This window comes from Aquarana catesbeiana, linkage group LG01 (genome assembly GCF_042186555.1).
Source record: "Aquarana catesbeiana isolate 2022-GZ linkage group LG01, ASM4218655v1, whole genome shotgun sequence".
Taxonomy (NCBI): Eukaryota; Metazoa; Chordata; class Amphibia; order Anura; family Ranidae; genus Aquarana; species Aquarana catesbeiana.
Window position 1 is genome coordinate 573832596 of NC_133324.1, and position 17836 is coordinate 573850431.

The 17836-nt window shown below is 42.0% G+C and overlaps 1 protein-coding gene across 3 annotated transcripts in view; it reads left to right on the top strand.

Annotated features, from left to right (window-relative positions):
- Positions 1-17836, top strand: part of CHRNB3 (cholinergic receptor nicotinic beta 3 subunit) — a 93846-nt gene that overhangs the window by 22834 nt on the left and 53176 nt on the right. For 2 of the 3 annotated variants that reach the window (XR_012235745.1, XM_073597628.1), the window contains exon 2: positions 13274-13354. The exons of the other annotated variant lie outside the window; for it this stretch is intronic. Coding sequence is in view for 1 of the 2 variants with exons in the window: in XM_073597628.1 (XP_073453729.1) it covers positions 13274-13354 (81 nt within the window). In the remaining variant the exon portion in view is untranslated. The remainder of the gene's footprint in view (positions 1-13273; positions 13355-17836) is intronic. 3 annotated transcript variants of the gene reach the window in all.

Consider the following 17836-nt stretch of genomic DNA (forward strand, 5'->3'; position numbering starts at 1 on the left):
AAACTTACTTATTTACAAAATTTTATAACAAAGAAAAAATTTTTTTTTCAAAATTTTCGGTCTTTTTTTATTAGTTTAGCAAAGAATAAAAACCGCAGAGGTGATCAAATACCACCAAAAGAAAGCTCTATTTGTGGGAACAAAATTATAAAAATTTAGTTTAGGTACAGCATAGCATGACTGCGCAATTGTCATTTAAAAAGTGACAGCGCTGAAAGCTGAAAATTGGCCTGGGCAGGAAGGTGCGAAAGTGCCTGGTATTGAAGTGGTTAAAACACACGCTGTGGTTGACAACCTGGATTCACCTACTGTTTGAAAGGCAAAAACTGGTGGTGCTTGATGGGGTACTAACTCGGTCTCTGGGGAAATGGTTTTTGTTTACTGATTATGTACCGGTGGGTTGATTACAAGCCAAGTTCATATATGGTGACTGTTTCTGATTTGATAGCTTCACACTAATAACAATCCTAATCAAATATTCTGAAGCCAAGATCAAGAACACTAGGACATGACCTCAAACTAACAGGAGGAAAGTTCAAAACGAATCTTAAAGCGGGGGGTCCACCTATCTATCTTTTTTTTTTTTTGAGTTTATTCACAAACTTTTCTTCTCAGCATTACATACTCACATATTGTGTGTAATATGTCCGCCTGTGTCAGATTTCGTCGGAAAGAATAACTTATATTATTCACTGCAAGCGGTTTCCATCTTCATTCTGGGCATTTGAAGCCCACAAGCATTTATTTCCTGAATGTGGTGAATGCTGTGCTCCCAGCATTCACCACTCGTTCCCGCACATGCTCAGTGGCATCCTGGGAAGCCTGAGACTAGCTCCCAGGAGTCTGGGAGAGGCTAGAAACACGCCTACTCCCACAGGAGGAGAACCAGGAAGTGCAAAGAAGAATAGAAAAATAAAAGGTAATTACGGCGATTTAAATTTTTTTAAACGGCATGTCAGCATCTAGGCAAGGAAGAGAATACATACAGATATTGTTCAAAATTTGGGTGGAACCCTGCTTTAAATACTTGGCGATCGCTTGTAATGTACAGTGGACAGTTGGCTGCTGTTTGCAAAGCAACGTACCCGTATGTCGCTGCCTAATTCCGGGGTTTAGTGCACATGCATGCGTGCCCCCCTGCCCAGTACCCACTGTGATTGTACATAGCGGAGCAGTTCCCAGGCCAATAATTCACAGCTGGGACCTGTTGATCGGCTGTGTTCAGTCACAGCCCAGAGTTCTGTGTTGGTGTGACAGGCCCAACCAGGAGAGAGGTTTTTGGAGGGATCTCAATTAACAATGAAAATGCACACCTAGGAGGCACACAATGGGAGGGATATACTTAACAATAAATACAAACAGTATCTCACAAAAGTGAGTACACCCCTCACATTTTTGTAAATATTTTATTATATCTTTTCATGTGACAACACTGAAGACATGACACTTTCCTACAATGTAAAGTAGTGAGTGTACAGCTTATATAACAGTGTAAATTTTCTGTCCCCTCAAAATAACTCAACACACAGTCATTAATGTCTAAACCGCTGGCAACAAAAGTGAGTACACCCCTAAGTGAAAATGTCCAAACTGGGCCCAAAGTGTCAATATTTTGTGTGGCCACCATTATTTTCCAGCACTGGCTTTAAACCTCTTGGGCATGGAGTTCACCAGAGCTTCACAGGTTGCCACTGGAGTCCTCTTCCACTCCTCCATGATGACATCACGGAGCTGGTGGATGTTAGAGACCTTGCGCTCCTCCACCTTCCACCTGCGGATGCCCCACAGATGCTCAATAGGGTTTAGGTCTGAAGACATGCTTGGCCAGTCCATCACCTTTACCCTCAGCTTCTTTAGCATGGCAGTGGTCATCTTGGAGGTGGGTTTGGGGTCGCTATCATGTTGGAATACTGCCCTTTGGCCCAGTCACCAAAGGGAGGTGATCATGCTCTGCTTCAGTATGTCACAGTACATGTTGGCATTCATGCAAAGCATGGATGAGAAACTGAGAGATCTCTTAGTAAAATCAGCACACTGTATACACATTACACATAGTTAGGCACACATCTAACCCCTTGATCGCCCTAGATGTAAATCCTTCCCAGCCCTGCCCACTGTCATTAGTACAATGACAGTGTATAGTATTACCTCTGATCGCTGTATTAGTTTCAATGGTGATGTCAGTGACAGTTAGTCAGTCTCCCCCAGCAACAGTTAGTCTCAGAATGCTCACCACACTATCACAGTCCCATTATAAGTCGTTGCTCATTACTACTCTTAGTAGTAGGCTTGTGCAACACGTTTTGTAACTAATCGAAATTCGGCCGAATGTTGCATCTTTTGGACATTCAGATGCATCCGAATAAAAAAGTAACGAATTTCAACTAATACGAAAGAAATTATAGCGGATATAAGGAATGAATTCGACATGATTCGGTAATTCGTTAAAGATCTAATGAAACAAGAGGTCAACTCAAAGTAAATCTTACAGTCCAATCAGCTGATTAATTTTGTGCTGGAGGTTGGATTACTGGCAAAATGCATTCCTGAAAACTGAGTGGGAAGGGTGTTGTATTGTATTTGAGCAGAGGAGAAGAGATATTGTCATTGTGTGTGTTAATAGATTCAATAAACAAACGACTTTCCAAACTACGAATCATTATTACAAATCAATATACATACATAAATATTGAATTTCAACTAATACAAAAGAAATGATAGTGGATACGAATGAATTCGACATGATTCGGTAATTAGTTAAAGATCTAATGAAACAAAAGTTAATTCAAAGCAAATCTTACAGTCCAATCAGCTGATTAATTTTGTGCTGGAGGTTGGATTACTGGCAAAGTGCATTCCTGAAAACTGAGTGGGAAGGGTGTTGTATTGTATTTGAGCAGAGGAGAAGAGATATTGTCATTGTGTGTGTTAATAGATTCAATAAACAAACGACTTTCCAAACTATGAATCATTATCACGAATATATATACATACATAAATGTCGAATTTCAACGAATACAAACAAAATTATAGCGCATTTAACAAATGAATTCGACATTCAGTATAACAAATATCGACACTCTACAGAAATAACGAATTATCCGAAAACGTATTAACGTAACATAGCGAATAAAACAGAACAAAATTATGTATTTTACGAATGACAACGAACCGAAACTAAACGAAAAAATGTAAAAATAAAGATTACAGTATATATACTATAGTTTGTAGGCGCTATAACTTTCACGCAAACCAAACAACATACACTTGTTGGGATTTTTTTTTAATCAAAAATCTAGCAAAATACATTTTAGCCAAAATTTATGAATACATTAGATTTTTCATATTGGATATGTTTTATAGCAAAAATTACAGTAAAAGATTTTTTATTTTAAAAATTTTTGGTCTTTTTTCGCTTAAATCTGAAAAAATTTAAAACCTAATGGTGATCAAATACCACCCAAAGAAAGCTCTATTTGTGTGAAAAAAAAATTGTTTGGGTATATTGTTGCATGACCACGCAATTAACAGTTAAAATAGCGCAATGGCCTGGTCATGAAGGGGGTAAAATCTTCTGGAGCTCAAATGGTTAAAAAAAATTGTATTTTTCTGAAAGAGTAGTTGATGTTTGGCATGGACTTCCAGCAGATGTAGTGAGTCAGTCAAACAGTAAGTGGATTTAAACATGCTTGGGACAAACATCGATCTAGACTCAGACAAACAAAAAATTAAAAAGAATAAAAACACATATAGATTTAAGAAAATGGATTCAATGGTCTTTTTTCTGTTTCACATAGTAAATTGAAACCCAGATCGATTCAGAGCAAATTTAAGGTCGCTAATATTTCATTTCTTTTTATTCCTGAAAATCAAAACAATTTAAAAAGCTGAAACTGTTTGCAGGCAATATTTCCTCCACCCAAAGCCTTTTGGGGATATACCGGTACTATTTTTTACATTTATTTTTGATAGATGGATAGACCAATCTTGACTCAAAAAGGTCCATGAACATAACCACTCATTCTTTATGCCCATCAAGATAAAATAGTTGCTGCTCGACTTAGCTCGCCCTAGAAATCCACTTACAGTACATCTGATAGCAGAAAGCCTTAGCTTGACAGCACTTGATGTTCATTCACTTTTCATCTGTTGCTAAACAGCATAAATAAGTAATATGAAGTAAGCTACTTAACAGTCTGCTTCTGCAAGACAAAAGACTATTTGAGATGCTAAACAGCAAAAATGTTAGAAATCAAAAGATTTACAATAAATCTTAGTAAATGTTTTTATATGGAAAAGAAAAACATTTTTGAAGAAATACACATTTTATTAAACAGAATTCACTTTCATGTAAAAACCTAACAAATTAAAAAAAAAAACACCATTAAAGTAGAATTATGGTTAAAATAAAAAATGGCAGACAATAACAATAACACCGAAATCTTAGTTTTTTAAGGATAAGCTCACCTTTTGTAACATGTTACATCCACATTAACCACTTGCTTACTGGGCACTTAAACCCCCCTCCTGTCCAGACCAATTTTTGGCTTTTAGCGCTGTTGCACTTTGAATGACAATTGCGCGGTCATCCAACACTGTACACAGATGAAATTTGTATCATTTTTACCCCACAAATAGAGCTTTCTTTTGGTGGTATTTGATCACCTCTGCGGTTTTTTTTTTTTTTGTTAAAAAAAATGAAAAAGACCGAATTAAAAAAAAAAAAATTATATATTTTTTATATTTTGTTATAAAATTTTGCAAACAGGTAATTTTTCTCCTTCATTGATGTACGCTGATGAGGTGGCACTGATGGGCACCGATAGGTGGCAGTGATGGGCACTGATGGGTGGCAGTGATGGGCACTGATGGGTGGCAATAATGGGCACAGATTGCTTACACTGATGGCAGCACTGCTAGGTGGCACTGATAGGTGGCACTGGTGGGCATTGATAGGTAACACTTGTGGGCATTCATAGGTGGCACTTGTGGGCATTCATAGGTGGCACTGCTGGGCACTGTGGGCACTGGCTGGTGGCAATGACAGATGGCACTGGCAGGCTCAGATGAGGCATATGTGCCTTCTTCCTCTTCGGACCGATGTCCCTTTAACATAAGCCGGTGATCGGCTTTTTTTTCTCCTCACGCTGTCAGTGTGAGGAGAAAAATAAACCGATTACCGAGCTTTTGCTTACATCATGTGATCAGCTGTCATTGGCTGACAGGTGATCACATGGTAAGGGGCCTGATCGGTTCTGTGATCATCCGAGTCTCCGTGACTCGGTGATCACAGCGCGCGCACTGCGTGCCCTGCAGGGTGCGCGCGGTGCGCGTGTACAGGGGAGGACGTCCTATGAGGGCCTCCCAGAAATTGAGGTCTGTGCTGTGGTCATCATTCGGCTATGGCCCGGACCTCAAGTGGTTAAGGCTGGGTTCACACTATGTGCGCCGCAGGGCACAGCAGGAGGTCCGGTGTGTCCCCCTTCACCATTTCAAGTCCGAATTAGGTCAGAATTTTTGCCTGAATTTGGATCTGAAACTAAGCCAAAGATGCACAGGACCCTTCTGCTGTGCGCTCCACTACTGCCCTGGAGCTGTGTGAACCGGCCGGTAACACTCTCCTGTCATGTGAATTGGATGCAGGGAAACCTGCATTCAATTTGCATAAGTGTAATTCCAGCCTTAAGATGTAACATGTTACAAATGCACCAGCCTCCACAACCCCCCCGACCCCCTGTTTTGACAATGAGCGGGGGGATCTTGTGAATGAATGCCCACCCAGCCATTTCATTTATTCATTCACAGTGTTCTGTGAATGTGAAAACTACAAGTACTGTCAACATTTGCAGCTGTCGGCTTGCAGTTCTTAATGAAATACCAGGGTGCTGTTGAGCACTCTAGTAGTTCATGTCAGAGTAGTTCTTGTATCGCTGTATCGGGGGTACGGCCATACAGATACACAGACAGTCTGCAGGACCGTTGCATTACATCCACCATCTGCTGATCGTGGGTGAAATGCTTTATAGGCTTCTAACACAAAAAAATGCATATATTTTTACCTGCAAAAAAATCTACTTTTATTTTTTTGTAAAGGTGAACTTATCCTTTCAGTCTACTGTGTAATGTAGTTTTATTACCTGTTGATCCTAACAGTAGATCTATTATTTCCCCCCTTCCTTTAACAGGCCAAGCTGTGGAGCAAATGTGTCAGTTACAGTTGGGACAAACCATAAAACACTGACAAGTGTGTTACAATGGTCAGCTTTTATATGAGTAAAAAAAAACAGCTGCTGTATCTACTTAAAAATTGTTAGGCTTAAATTTGTAGATATCCCATCGTTACTTTATATATCCACACTCTGTAGCTGGGGCTCTACCATTAGACAGAGCTACCCAGGACTTTGTAGCCACCCAAACCCACACAAACCAACTTGTCTGCCAATATGTGCATATATGCTGGTGTGAGATTGGCTCACCTCATCTTCCTGATTCTGGCCCATAACAACCCCTATATGCCCAGGGCACCTCTCACTTAGGGCCCTGCAATTATTTGTGGTTCAGATTAGGGCTTTAGGAGAAGTCAAACCGAATGTTTGGAGCCCATGGCACATGGGCAATGGAACACCCATGAGGGGGCTCTCTTACACCACCAGGAGGGTGACTCCTTTCCCTAACCACTTCCAGCTCATGGTTACTCTATTCCCCAGGTATTGGCTGTTTACACCGATTGACATTTCTACTCTCATCATCTTTCATCACACCACACACCACCTAATCTGAAATATGCAGGTCAGTTTCAGATCAACATGTACAAATACATAAGTGGTTCATAAAGTGAACTTGGTGGTGAGTTATTCACTTTAAGGTCATCACAGAGGAAAAGGGGGCACTCTTTACGGCTGGAGGAAAAGAGATTTCATCTCCAAATATGGAAAGGTTTCTTCACAGTAAAAGCTGTGAAAATGTGGAATACCTCCAGAGGTGGTTCTGGCCAGCTCAGTAGATTGCTTTAAAAAAGGCCTGGATTCTTTTCTAAATGTACATAATATAACTGGGTACTGACATTTATAGGTAAAGTTGATCCAGGGAAAATCCGATTGCCTTCCGGGGGATCAGGAAGGTTTTTTCCCCTGCTGTAGCAAATTGGATCATGCTTTGCTGGGATTTTTTGCCTTCCTATGGATCAACTGTGGGTGAAGGATTGTGTATATGGGATTGTATGATATACATTTTTTTTTTTTGGTTGAACTAGATGGACTTGTGTCTATTTTCAACCTGACTAACTATGTAACTATGTAACAGCTGCTTGTTGCCTGTTAGGCTTTTTACTGGAAAAAAGTAAATTGGGAATAGTGCAGTTCCATACATTTAATAAATGGTTACACACAGTCCATTTGGATGATGAACAGTCACATAACAAGATAAACCTTCAACAATGTCCAGCAAGATGGAAGGAGGGAGAATTGCAGTACTCACAATTCTGTAACATGTTCTCACTTAGTCCTCATTCAAGGGTCACAGCCATGCTTCTTCCCAAAGGGGAAAGCACACAGCTCCTCTGCCACATTCTCAGCTTATTGCAGGCCAACTCCACTCCTCTAAGTCCCATCTATACCTTAAGTATGGGAGACGCTCACTCTCCCCCTACAGGGTGGGTTTTACGGTTAAGCCATAACCTAGAAATGTGTTTTCCCCTTATTTAAATTGTATGTTCAGCCAAAATGTGTGTTTTTTTTGTTTTAATTAGAGTTGGGGAAGGGTTAGGATCCCTGCAAGGGCATAACTATTAATCATGGAGCACCATAGCAAATTTTGACCCCAAGAGAGCTCTCTCTGTAGCAACTGTCAGTGTGTCAACTGTTATGCCGCGTACACAGGATTGGACATTCCGACAACAAAATCCATGGATTTTTTCTGACGGATGTTGGCTCAAACTTGTCTTGCATACACACGGTCACACAACTCTTGTCGGAAATTCCGAACGTCAAGAACGCGGTGACGTACAACACGTACGACGAGCCGAGAAAAATTAAGTTCAATAGTCAGTGCGGCTCTTCTGCTTGATTCCGAGCATGCGTGGAACTTTGTGTGTCGGAATTGTGTACACACGATCGGAATTTACAACAACGGATTTTGTTGTCGGAAAATTTGAGATTCAGATCTCAAATTTTGTGTGACGGAAATTCCGATGGAAAATGTCCGATGGAGCCTACACACGGTTGGAATTTCCAACAACAAGCTCCCATCGAACATTTTCCATCGGAAAATCCGACTGTGTGTACGGGGCATTACATTGCATGTTGTTGATCTTAACACTATTCCTAAATTAGGGAAAGGCAGATGGAGTGCTGTCAGCATAGTGAGTAAAGTTGTAGTTGTAGTAGCAATAATAATAAGCATATGGATATTTTATATTATGACAAAATTATGAATGCTCTTGTACATAATTACTGTAGAAGCCTAATACAAACTTTCTGAAATTCTAGCTTCTTTAAACTCTTGTGTAGAAACACAACTGTTCTTTAAAGCTTTTTGACTGCATTAGGCATACAGGGTTCATTTTAGTCTATGGTAGAAGTTCAAAGGACAATACATCTACACTGCTATTTCTGTAACTAGCGATCCTGAAGTCTGACTTCAGCTTTTCTATACTGACCACATCACAGTTTAGTTTTTCTTATTAATCTCCCTAATGGGGCCTCTTCCCACCCAAGGCCCCATTGCAGGTGGGTAGGCTTCTATGGCTATTGTCATACCATTGGATTCCTGTTGAGTTTTGCTGCTCTCTGGGGCTCTGTTAGAAAGATTGCGTCTTTCTGTTCTGCTCATAATAGTTTCACCTGACTGTAAATAAAGGTAAATCTCCAATGGCAATATTCTCTTTGGTACTGTAGTGGAAGGATAGAACCTATGTCAGCTTAGCAGTATCCCTGTGTCCCAAATGCAGATATGTCCCCTTTTTCTGACTGACGTTATAGCTGGACAAGCAAAATACTACTTTTTTGAGAACCTTTGTAGAGGCAACAACTTAATCTGCCTTCAATTTTACTCAGATAAGGTCATCATAGAGATAAATAAGATGAAAACACTCTACCCCAAATAATGTGAACAGCTACCCTCCATTCTGTATATACTATAGATGCATCTCAGGTTGGCAGATGAAGGTACAAAGTGTTTTCCTATATGAATATACAGTATAATGCTGCCCTATGGATTTTGTAGGTTTTATGGTTGACCAAGAATATACAGTATAGCCATTTGGGACCTATTCTTACCTTACAGGAAATATGCATTCTTTTCAATGTTTTATTTATTTTTTCTTTACATACATGTGTAAATTGGATTATCTTAATGTAAATATTCTGGTTGACATGCAATGCTACTTAAAACAAAACATTGCTACTATTTGTTGTAGCGGTACCCCCGTAAGGGCTGCTGAAAGTTGTGGTTTACCTGTCACCCTGCCCAGCTCGGCATTCACTTCCCAATCACCTTGAGTCGATGAACGGTCCATATGTTTGTTTTTGTATTTTTATTGAGGGATTTGAACTTGGATAGGTATGGGAATATATGGGATACCCAGTAGAATTTTAGAACAGTCAATTTGAGACAGAACTATGTACACTCCTTGTACATGACATTTCTTCAAACTCCTCCTGCACAACACTTGCTTGCAGACTATCACTCCTCTCCTGCACAACACTAGACTCCAGGCACAGCTAGCACATGGTTAGGCCCATCACTGACTCAGTCAGACCTTAGGAAATGCCATTTGTGGGCAGGGACTGCAGGTCCCTTTTTGTGTAGCAAATTAGAATAGAAAGTCTTTAGTGCTAGCTGTCCTTTGGGGGACTACTGCTCCCGGCAATCCCTCTTCAGGCCCCGCCAGCCCTCCTGGGTGCAGCTGCCCGACTCCATTGCCTGTGACATTGCAATCCTCACTGGCACACACCCAGCTCTGACTGTCGCCTCTCAGTCTTCTCTGGCATGCCTCTGCAGTACTCCCGATAGCACATGTCACTCACCAGCCCTCATAAATTCACACACACCGGTGGTTCCCTCCTGAAGTGAAGACTTGTCTGGCAGCACTAGCTCCTGCTGTCCTCTGTCCGCTGTCCTCTCTGACTCCTCTCTGTGCCTCCTGTCTAGATCCTTCATGCGGTCTTAAAAGGATTCTTTCTGCACCTGAGTTCCAGGCTCCTCAGCTGGGCTGACTCTAGGTATTTAAGGAGGCCTGTCCCCTGCCAATCCTAATTGGGGATTGGTCAGGGCTCCTTAGAACTCCCCAGGCAGCGCCAGCTCTCTTCCCCTCCTCTCTTCTAGAATCCTCTAGAAGCCAGAGGGAGGTAACCGAGAAGTGATGCTATCTGTGAGTCACCAGCCTACTCTGAGCCACTCCCAGCCCACACAGATCACAGACTACAGATCACAGACCACACAGCTAGGCCTGCCTAAATTTATCTGCTCTCACAAAAATCCTAACTCTAGTACCTACCTAGAGAGAGTAGAGGGTGCTACATTGTAATTTGCAGTTATATGTAAATGGAGGCAGCCACATAGGCTCATTACATATGCAGGTTCTGCTTCCTTCTTTGCAGTGCTACACAGCTACACAGCCATTGTGCTTTTCTGCTTCTTCTGACAATGAACTTCCTGTGTGACTGATATCCTATCTCAACAATTCTTTTGAGGTTAAGCATAGTCCTTGTAGTAGCTAATCTACCCTGCCTCTAGTAGCTAATCTACAAACCCCTTAATTTATTAAATTAACAGGGAAAAAAGAAATAAAGTAGGCAGGTAAAAATGTGAAGGTCAAAACAAATAATAAAAACTGTAAACTCTGCAAAATTAGCTCAAAATACAGTGGCAGTGCGTCCATAAGGGCGCACGGGCGCCACCCCCTCTCTCCAGCCACCCATCTAGCACCAATAGTTAGATTCATGCATTGCACCCCCTATTCAGGCACCCAGCCCCTTAACCTGATTGGCTGAAATGACAGGCACTGTGATTGGAAGCCTATCAGGCGTCCAATCATAGCAGAGGACGGGAAGAGAGGATGGGAGAAGACATTGAGGAGCTGTCCCACCGCCACCGAGACAGGGTAAGTACAGACAGCGGGGCACACTGACAGCATTTGATATGGCACAGTGGCTGCGTTTGATGGGGCACAGTGGGAGCATTTGATGGGGCTAAGTGAGGCTGCATTTGATGGGGCGCAGTGAGGCTGCATTTGATGGGGCGCAGTGAGGCTGCATTTGATGGGGCGCAGTGAGGCTGCATTTGATGGGGCGCAGTGAGGCTGCATTTGATGGGGCGCAGTGAGGCTGCATTTGATGGGGCGCAGTGAGGCTGCATTTGATGGGGCGCAGTGAGGCTGCATTTGATGGGGCACAGTGAGGCTGCATTTTATGGGGCACAGTGAGGCTGCATTTGATGGGGCACAGTGAGGCTGCATTTGATGGGGCACAGTGAGGCTGCATTTGATGGGGCACAGTGAGGCTGCATTTGATGGGGCACAGTGAGGCTGCATTTGATGGAGCACAGTGAGGCTGCATATGATATCACAGTGGCTGCATATGATATCACAGTGGCTGCATATGATGGGCATGGTGGCTGCATTCGATGCTGCACAGTGGCTACATTTGATGGGGCACAGTGAGGCTGCATTTGATGGGGCACACTGAGGCTGAATTTGATGGGGCACACTGAGGCTGCATTTGATGGGCACACTGGCTGCATATGATATCACAGTGGCTGCATATGATGGGCATGGTGGCTGCATTCGATGCTGCACAGTGGCTACATTTGATGGGGCACAGTGAGGCTGCATTTGATGGGGCACACTGAGGTTGAATTTGATGGGGCACACTGAGGCTGCATTTGATGGGCACAGTGGCTGCATTTGATGGGCCCAGTGGCTGCATATGATATCACAGTGGCTGAATATGATGGGCACGGTGGCTGCATTCGATGCTGCACACTGGCAGCATTTGATATGGCACAGTGGCTGCGTTTGATGGGGCACAGTGGGAGCATTTGATGGGGCTAAGTGAGGCTGCATTTTATGGGCACAGTGGCTGCATTTTTTGGGCACAGTGACTGCATATGATGTCACAGTGGCTGCATATGATGGGCACGGTGGCTGCATTTGATGCTGCACAGTGGCTGCATTTGATGGGGCACAGTGAGGCTGCATTTGATGGGGCATAGTGAGGCTGCATTTCATGGGCACAGTGAGGCTGCATTTCATGGGCACAGTGGCTGCATTTGATGGGCACAGTGGCTGCATATGATATCACAGTGGCTGCATGTGATGGGCACGGTGGCTGCATTTGATGGGGCACAGTGGCTGCATTTGATGGGGCACACTGAGGCTGCATTTGATGGGGCACACTGAGGCTGAATTTGATGGGGCACAGTGAGGCTGCATTTGATGGGGCACAGTGAGGCTGCATTTGATAGAGCACAGTGAGGCTGCATTTGATGGGGCACAGTGGCTGCATTTGATGGGCACAGTGGCTGCATTTGATGGGCACAGTTGCTGCATATGATGTCACAGTGGCTGCATATGATGGGCACGGTGGCTGCATTCGATGCTGCACAGTGGCTGCATTTGATGGGGCACAGTGGCTACATAAGATGGGCACAGTGGCTGCATAAGATAGGCACAGTGGCTGAATAAGATGGGCACAGTAGCTGTATTTGATGGGGCACAGTGGCAGCATTTGATGGCACAGTGGCAGCATTTGATGGGCACAGTGGCTGCGTTTGATGGGCACAGTGGCTGCGTTTGATGGGCACAGTGGCTGCGTTTGATGGGCACAGTGGCAGCGTTTGAGGCACAGTGGCGGCAATTGATGGGCACAATGGCTGAGTTTGATGGCACAGTGGCGGGAATTGATGGGTACAGTGGCTGCGATTGATAGTACAGTGAGGCTGCAATTGATGGGGTTTTTTATCCGAATTTTTCAGTTTGTTTGCGCCCCCCCAAAAAATTTTGAGCACCAGCTGCGACTGTCAAAATATACATACCTCTCAACTTCTAGAGATGGGAAAAAGGGACGTGCACAAAGAATATAGGCAAACGTCACACCCCTGCCGTGTTTTCAGTAACACAGACAATGAGAATTTATGTGCAAAATATGATTGGTTTATTTAACACTACTTTTCCTTTTTTTTTGCTTTTCCAAGCAACACATTGACTAATTTAAACGTTATATAAAAAGTTCAGTGCAAAACAATTTTGATATTTAAATAACACATTTTTTTATAGAGATCCTTATATCAGACCAAAAAGAGGGACAACTGAGGAAGAAAGAGGGACAGACAGATTTGGTCCCAAATGCGTTGGGAGGTATGAATATATACTCGCTAAAATACACTCTACTTTCCACTTTGACAAAACCTTGTTATGTTACATTCTGTACTACACTGTTCTGAAGATCCTAAGTTTCATGTCTGTATTGAGTTGTTGTAACACAGTATTATTTGCACACCATGTATAATGGTATTAAAGTGTTACTAAACCCAGTAATATGAAAATAGTTCATCCCCCTACAGTGCCCACAGCTTATACATTTTCTTTTTACAAATAAAATACTGCCACTATATCACTATATACCTTTTTGGATGATCTGCATACCACGGTTACGTGATAAACTGCACAGTTTCTCCAGTGCTGAGAGTTCAGGAAGGATGAGATTTCTACTGCAGCCTATATACACGCCCATATGTGTGATGTCGATATCATGTGACCTGGCTAGTAAATAAATGTTCTCTCCAGCAAAAAAGACACAACTGAGCATGTGCAGGTTGGCTACTGTGTCTGTGTTAGCTGGCCTTCCCCAGATAGACAGTGCAGGAGGGGGAGGATCTGTGCATACAGCTTTTTTACACAATGCTTAGGATTAACCCCTTAAGTTCCACAGTGAGTATAACAAGCATGCTATGCTGCATATACAGACTGTTTTTACTGTTGTAGGTTTAGTAACACTTTAAGCTTTCTTAAGAAGATACATATAGATGAGGTGATGTGTAGTCCACAGTGGGAGATGGGAACAATGCTATCTGATAACAGTTAGCTGAGGCAGAGTATACAAGAAGTTAATGTTAATCTCAACCCCAAAACAACAATTTCATATATTGCAGCCTCCCAGTTCTTAGATGTGGTGGCTGCATTACTTTATATTGTTCGGGCTTTTTTACAGTATTGTTCTAACCTGGATTTCCTGTGAACAACACACTAAATCTGGGTACACCCAAATCAAAATTCAGCTGGTTCAGTAGGGACCAACCGAATTTCGATCTGTGTGTAGCCCTCCCTTTTAGACAGAAGCCAATGGTTAGATTGGCTTCTGATGAAGGGGACTACTGGAAAACCTCATTCAATATGCGTTTTGCAGCCAAACAACCACAGCTCTGATCAACGTATTCTGACAGTGGGGTTGCCACTAGAATACAGTGAATAAAGTGTCCTGGGGGTTCCTGCATCCACATCACTTTTTTCAGCCCACAACTGAACAAAAACTAAAGCCTAGTACACACTGCTATTTTTTTTTTTCTTTTTCGTTCGTTCAATCCAGCGGGCTGGACAAAAACAAACTCACAACTTATGTCTGAGCCGCTGTATTAACAATCCAATGTTGGTACAGCAATCTGCCCTGTTGTTCTATTGTGATCTGACAGGGGGACAGCCCCCAGCCAGAACACTTTGGTCAGAGCTCTCAGCCACTGATCGTGAGCCTGTCAGCAGACCTTTTACGGTCATGCCCCTTTGACAGAAGCTGGCTGAATGGCTGCAGTACATACGGACCGAATGTCGGCCAATATCTATTAAACCAGATTGAACCAGATGATGCCGCCCGACATTCGGGCCGCGTGTACAGGGCTTAACAGTGCACACCCGGCTTTACTGTTCCTGGGTAGCTATGCTCTCTCCTCCACTGCATCTATGGAGGTAGCCATAGTTATCACCCAGGCTGAACTTCAACCATGTCTGCTTTTGTTTATCTTAATTAGTTAAATGATGGCTGAAGGCATTGTTAGTTTAGAAAAGAAAGGTAAGATTTATTTTGTCTTCACAGGTAGTGGCAAGGACAATGCATTTTTAGCAAAATCTACATGTATTTTTTGTACTTGTTGAAAGTATTCTTAGCGTGAAAAATTAAAACTAAAGCCACCATCATGTATGTATGGGTAAGCTGCAATATATTCTTTTTTCTTCAGTATAGTTATTTAAAAAAACAAACTTTTTTTTTTCAAATAAAAGAAGTTCATTGTTAGGGTCTACAAACATTTAGGACTGACCATGTGCAATGTGATATCACATAGCACAAGAGATTTAAAAAAGAAGAGAAGCTTTCATTGATTGCTACAAACCCCCTCCTGATGTTATCTATTTGCAGGAGTTTGATTTCTTTCTTTTTCTTCCTAGATTAAATTTCTTTCTAAAAACTACACTACAGGAGATCATAATCCCATAAAACCATAAAGGGATCATCACTCTGATGAAAAACTCCCCCCCCCCCCATCGATTCTGAATTCCAAAGTAGACACATGTTATTTTTCAAGACACGTTTCAAAGCATTTGTCGCATACTGACCAACTAAAGTTCTTTCTTTTTATTCTGTTGTATATTTTGTAAACCTTCTAAGCCTACATACACACAATCCTTATTTGGTTTTACATTACCTTCCAAAACTGAGAAAAATCACCACAGACCTTGAAATACTATGCTGTCAGCTCCCCATCCATGACAGCATAATTATGGTTGCTAGTTCTGCCTCTCCAACTCACGGGACTAATAATTATAAATGTAAAGATACCCAGCCCCCCGTCATTCTTGTAGATAGCTAAAGAACAGACAAGAGAGGTTTGTCTAATGCCATGGATGGGTGCTGGGAAAAGAGGAAGATAGAGTTTCTCCTGAAATCCACGATAGTCAGCATACCAAGATCCACTTGGTAGGTGGCTAAAAAAGATATGATAAGATGACCTAGTAGTGGTCTTGCTGCCTAAAGAAGAAGAGATGCTTCCAGTCGAGTACACCTTTATGGCCTCTGGAGGGTCCTGTCCACTAGTCCTATATAGTCTGTATATGATTTTAACAAGCCAAGATGATTTAAGGTAATACTTCTGGTATGAGGAATAGCCTCTTAGAGGAACTTAATGATCTTGGTGCTGCAAGGTAGGCTGACAGAGACCTAGACACATTGAGATTATGAATTTAAGTTCTTTCAGGTCCCTTCTAAAAGCTGGTAGCACTCACTCTTGATTTGGGTAAAGGGAATGTGTAACCTTCAGAAGCAATTCCTGCACTGCATATAGCACCATCCTGTCTGGTAAAAATAAATAAATAAATAAATAAATAAATAAATAAATAAAAGGCCCCTCAAGAGTTGAATCTCTGATATCCTTCTCAGCTAGGTAACAGCCAGCAGAAAAAAAGTATTACAAGTCCAATTGTGGACTTCGATTGGAGTTTTGAAAAGGAGGCTTAAAAAGGAAATCTAGTGACAAGGTGAGATCCCACTTCAGAAAACCTCCTTTCTTGGATGTCAAATTTTCAAAACCACTTTTGTCAAATGATCCATCAAATGGTTTAACTTGACACAACCACTTGAACTTTGAGACCTAGACACATTGAGATTGTGAAGCTGGGGCTTTCAGGTCCCTTCAAAAAGCTGGTAGAACTCACTCTTGATTTGGGTAAAAGGAATATGTAACCTTCAGAAGCAATTCCTGCACTGCATATAGCACCATTCTGTCTAGTAAAAATAAATAAATAAATAAATAAAAGGCTCCTCAAGGGTTGAATCTCTGATACCCTTCTCAGCTAGGTAACAGCCAGCAGAAAAAAAGTATTACAAGTCCAATTGTGGACACCGTTTGGGGTTTTGAAAAGGAGGCTTTAAAAGGAAATCTAGTGACAAGGTGAGATCCCACTTCAGAAATCCTCCTTTCTTGGATGTCAAATTTTCAAAAACACTTTTGTCAAATGATCCATCAAGTGGTTTAACTTGACACGACCACTTTGAGAGTCCTTAATTCTGAACCCATGTGTAGACCTTCCTGTAATAGGTAGAATTCAGAACAGGTAATTGATTTGAGTTGCTAGTGGATAGTTACATAGTTAGTCAGGTTGAAAAAAGACACAAGTCCATCTAGTTCAACCAAAAAAAATAAAACATACAATCCCATATACACAATCCTTCACCCACAGTTGATCCAGAGAAAGGTGAAAAACCCCATTAAAGCATGCTCCAATTTGCTACAGCAGGGGAAAAAATTCCTTCCTGATCATAGTTACATTGTAGGTGAGGTTGAAAAAAGAAACTAGTCCATCAAGTCCAACCTATGTGTTTGATTATAGGTCAGTATTACATTGTATATCCCTGTATGTTGTGGTCGTTCAGGTGCTTATCTAATAGTTTTTTGAAACTATCGATGCCCCCTGCTGAAACCACCACCCGTGGAAGGGAATTCCACATCCTTGCCGCTCTTACAGAACCCTGTACGCAGTTTAAGGTTAAACCTCTTTTCTTCTAATATTAGTGAGCCCCACGTGTCTTATTAAACTCCATTCCGTAAAAAAGTTTTATCCCTATTGTGGGGTCACCAGTACGGTATTTGTAAATTGAAATCATATCCCCTCTCAAGCATCTCTTCTCCGGAGAGAATAAGTTCAGTGCCTGCAACCTTTCTTCATAACTAATATCCTCCAGACCCTTTATTAGCTTTGTTGCCCTTCTTTGTACTCGCTCCATTTCCAGTACATCCTTACTGAGGACTGGTGCCCAGAATTGGACAGCATACTCCAGGTGCGGCCGGACCAGAG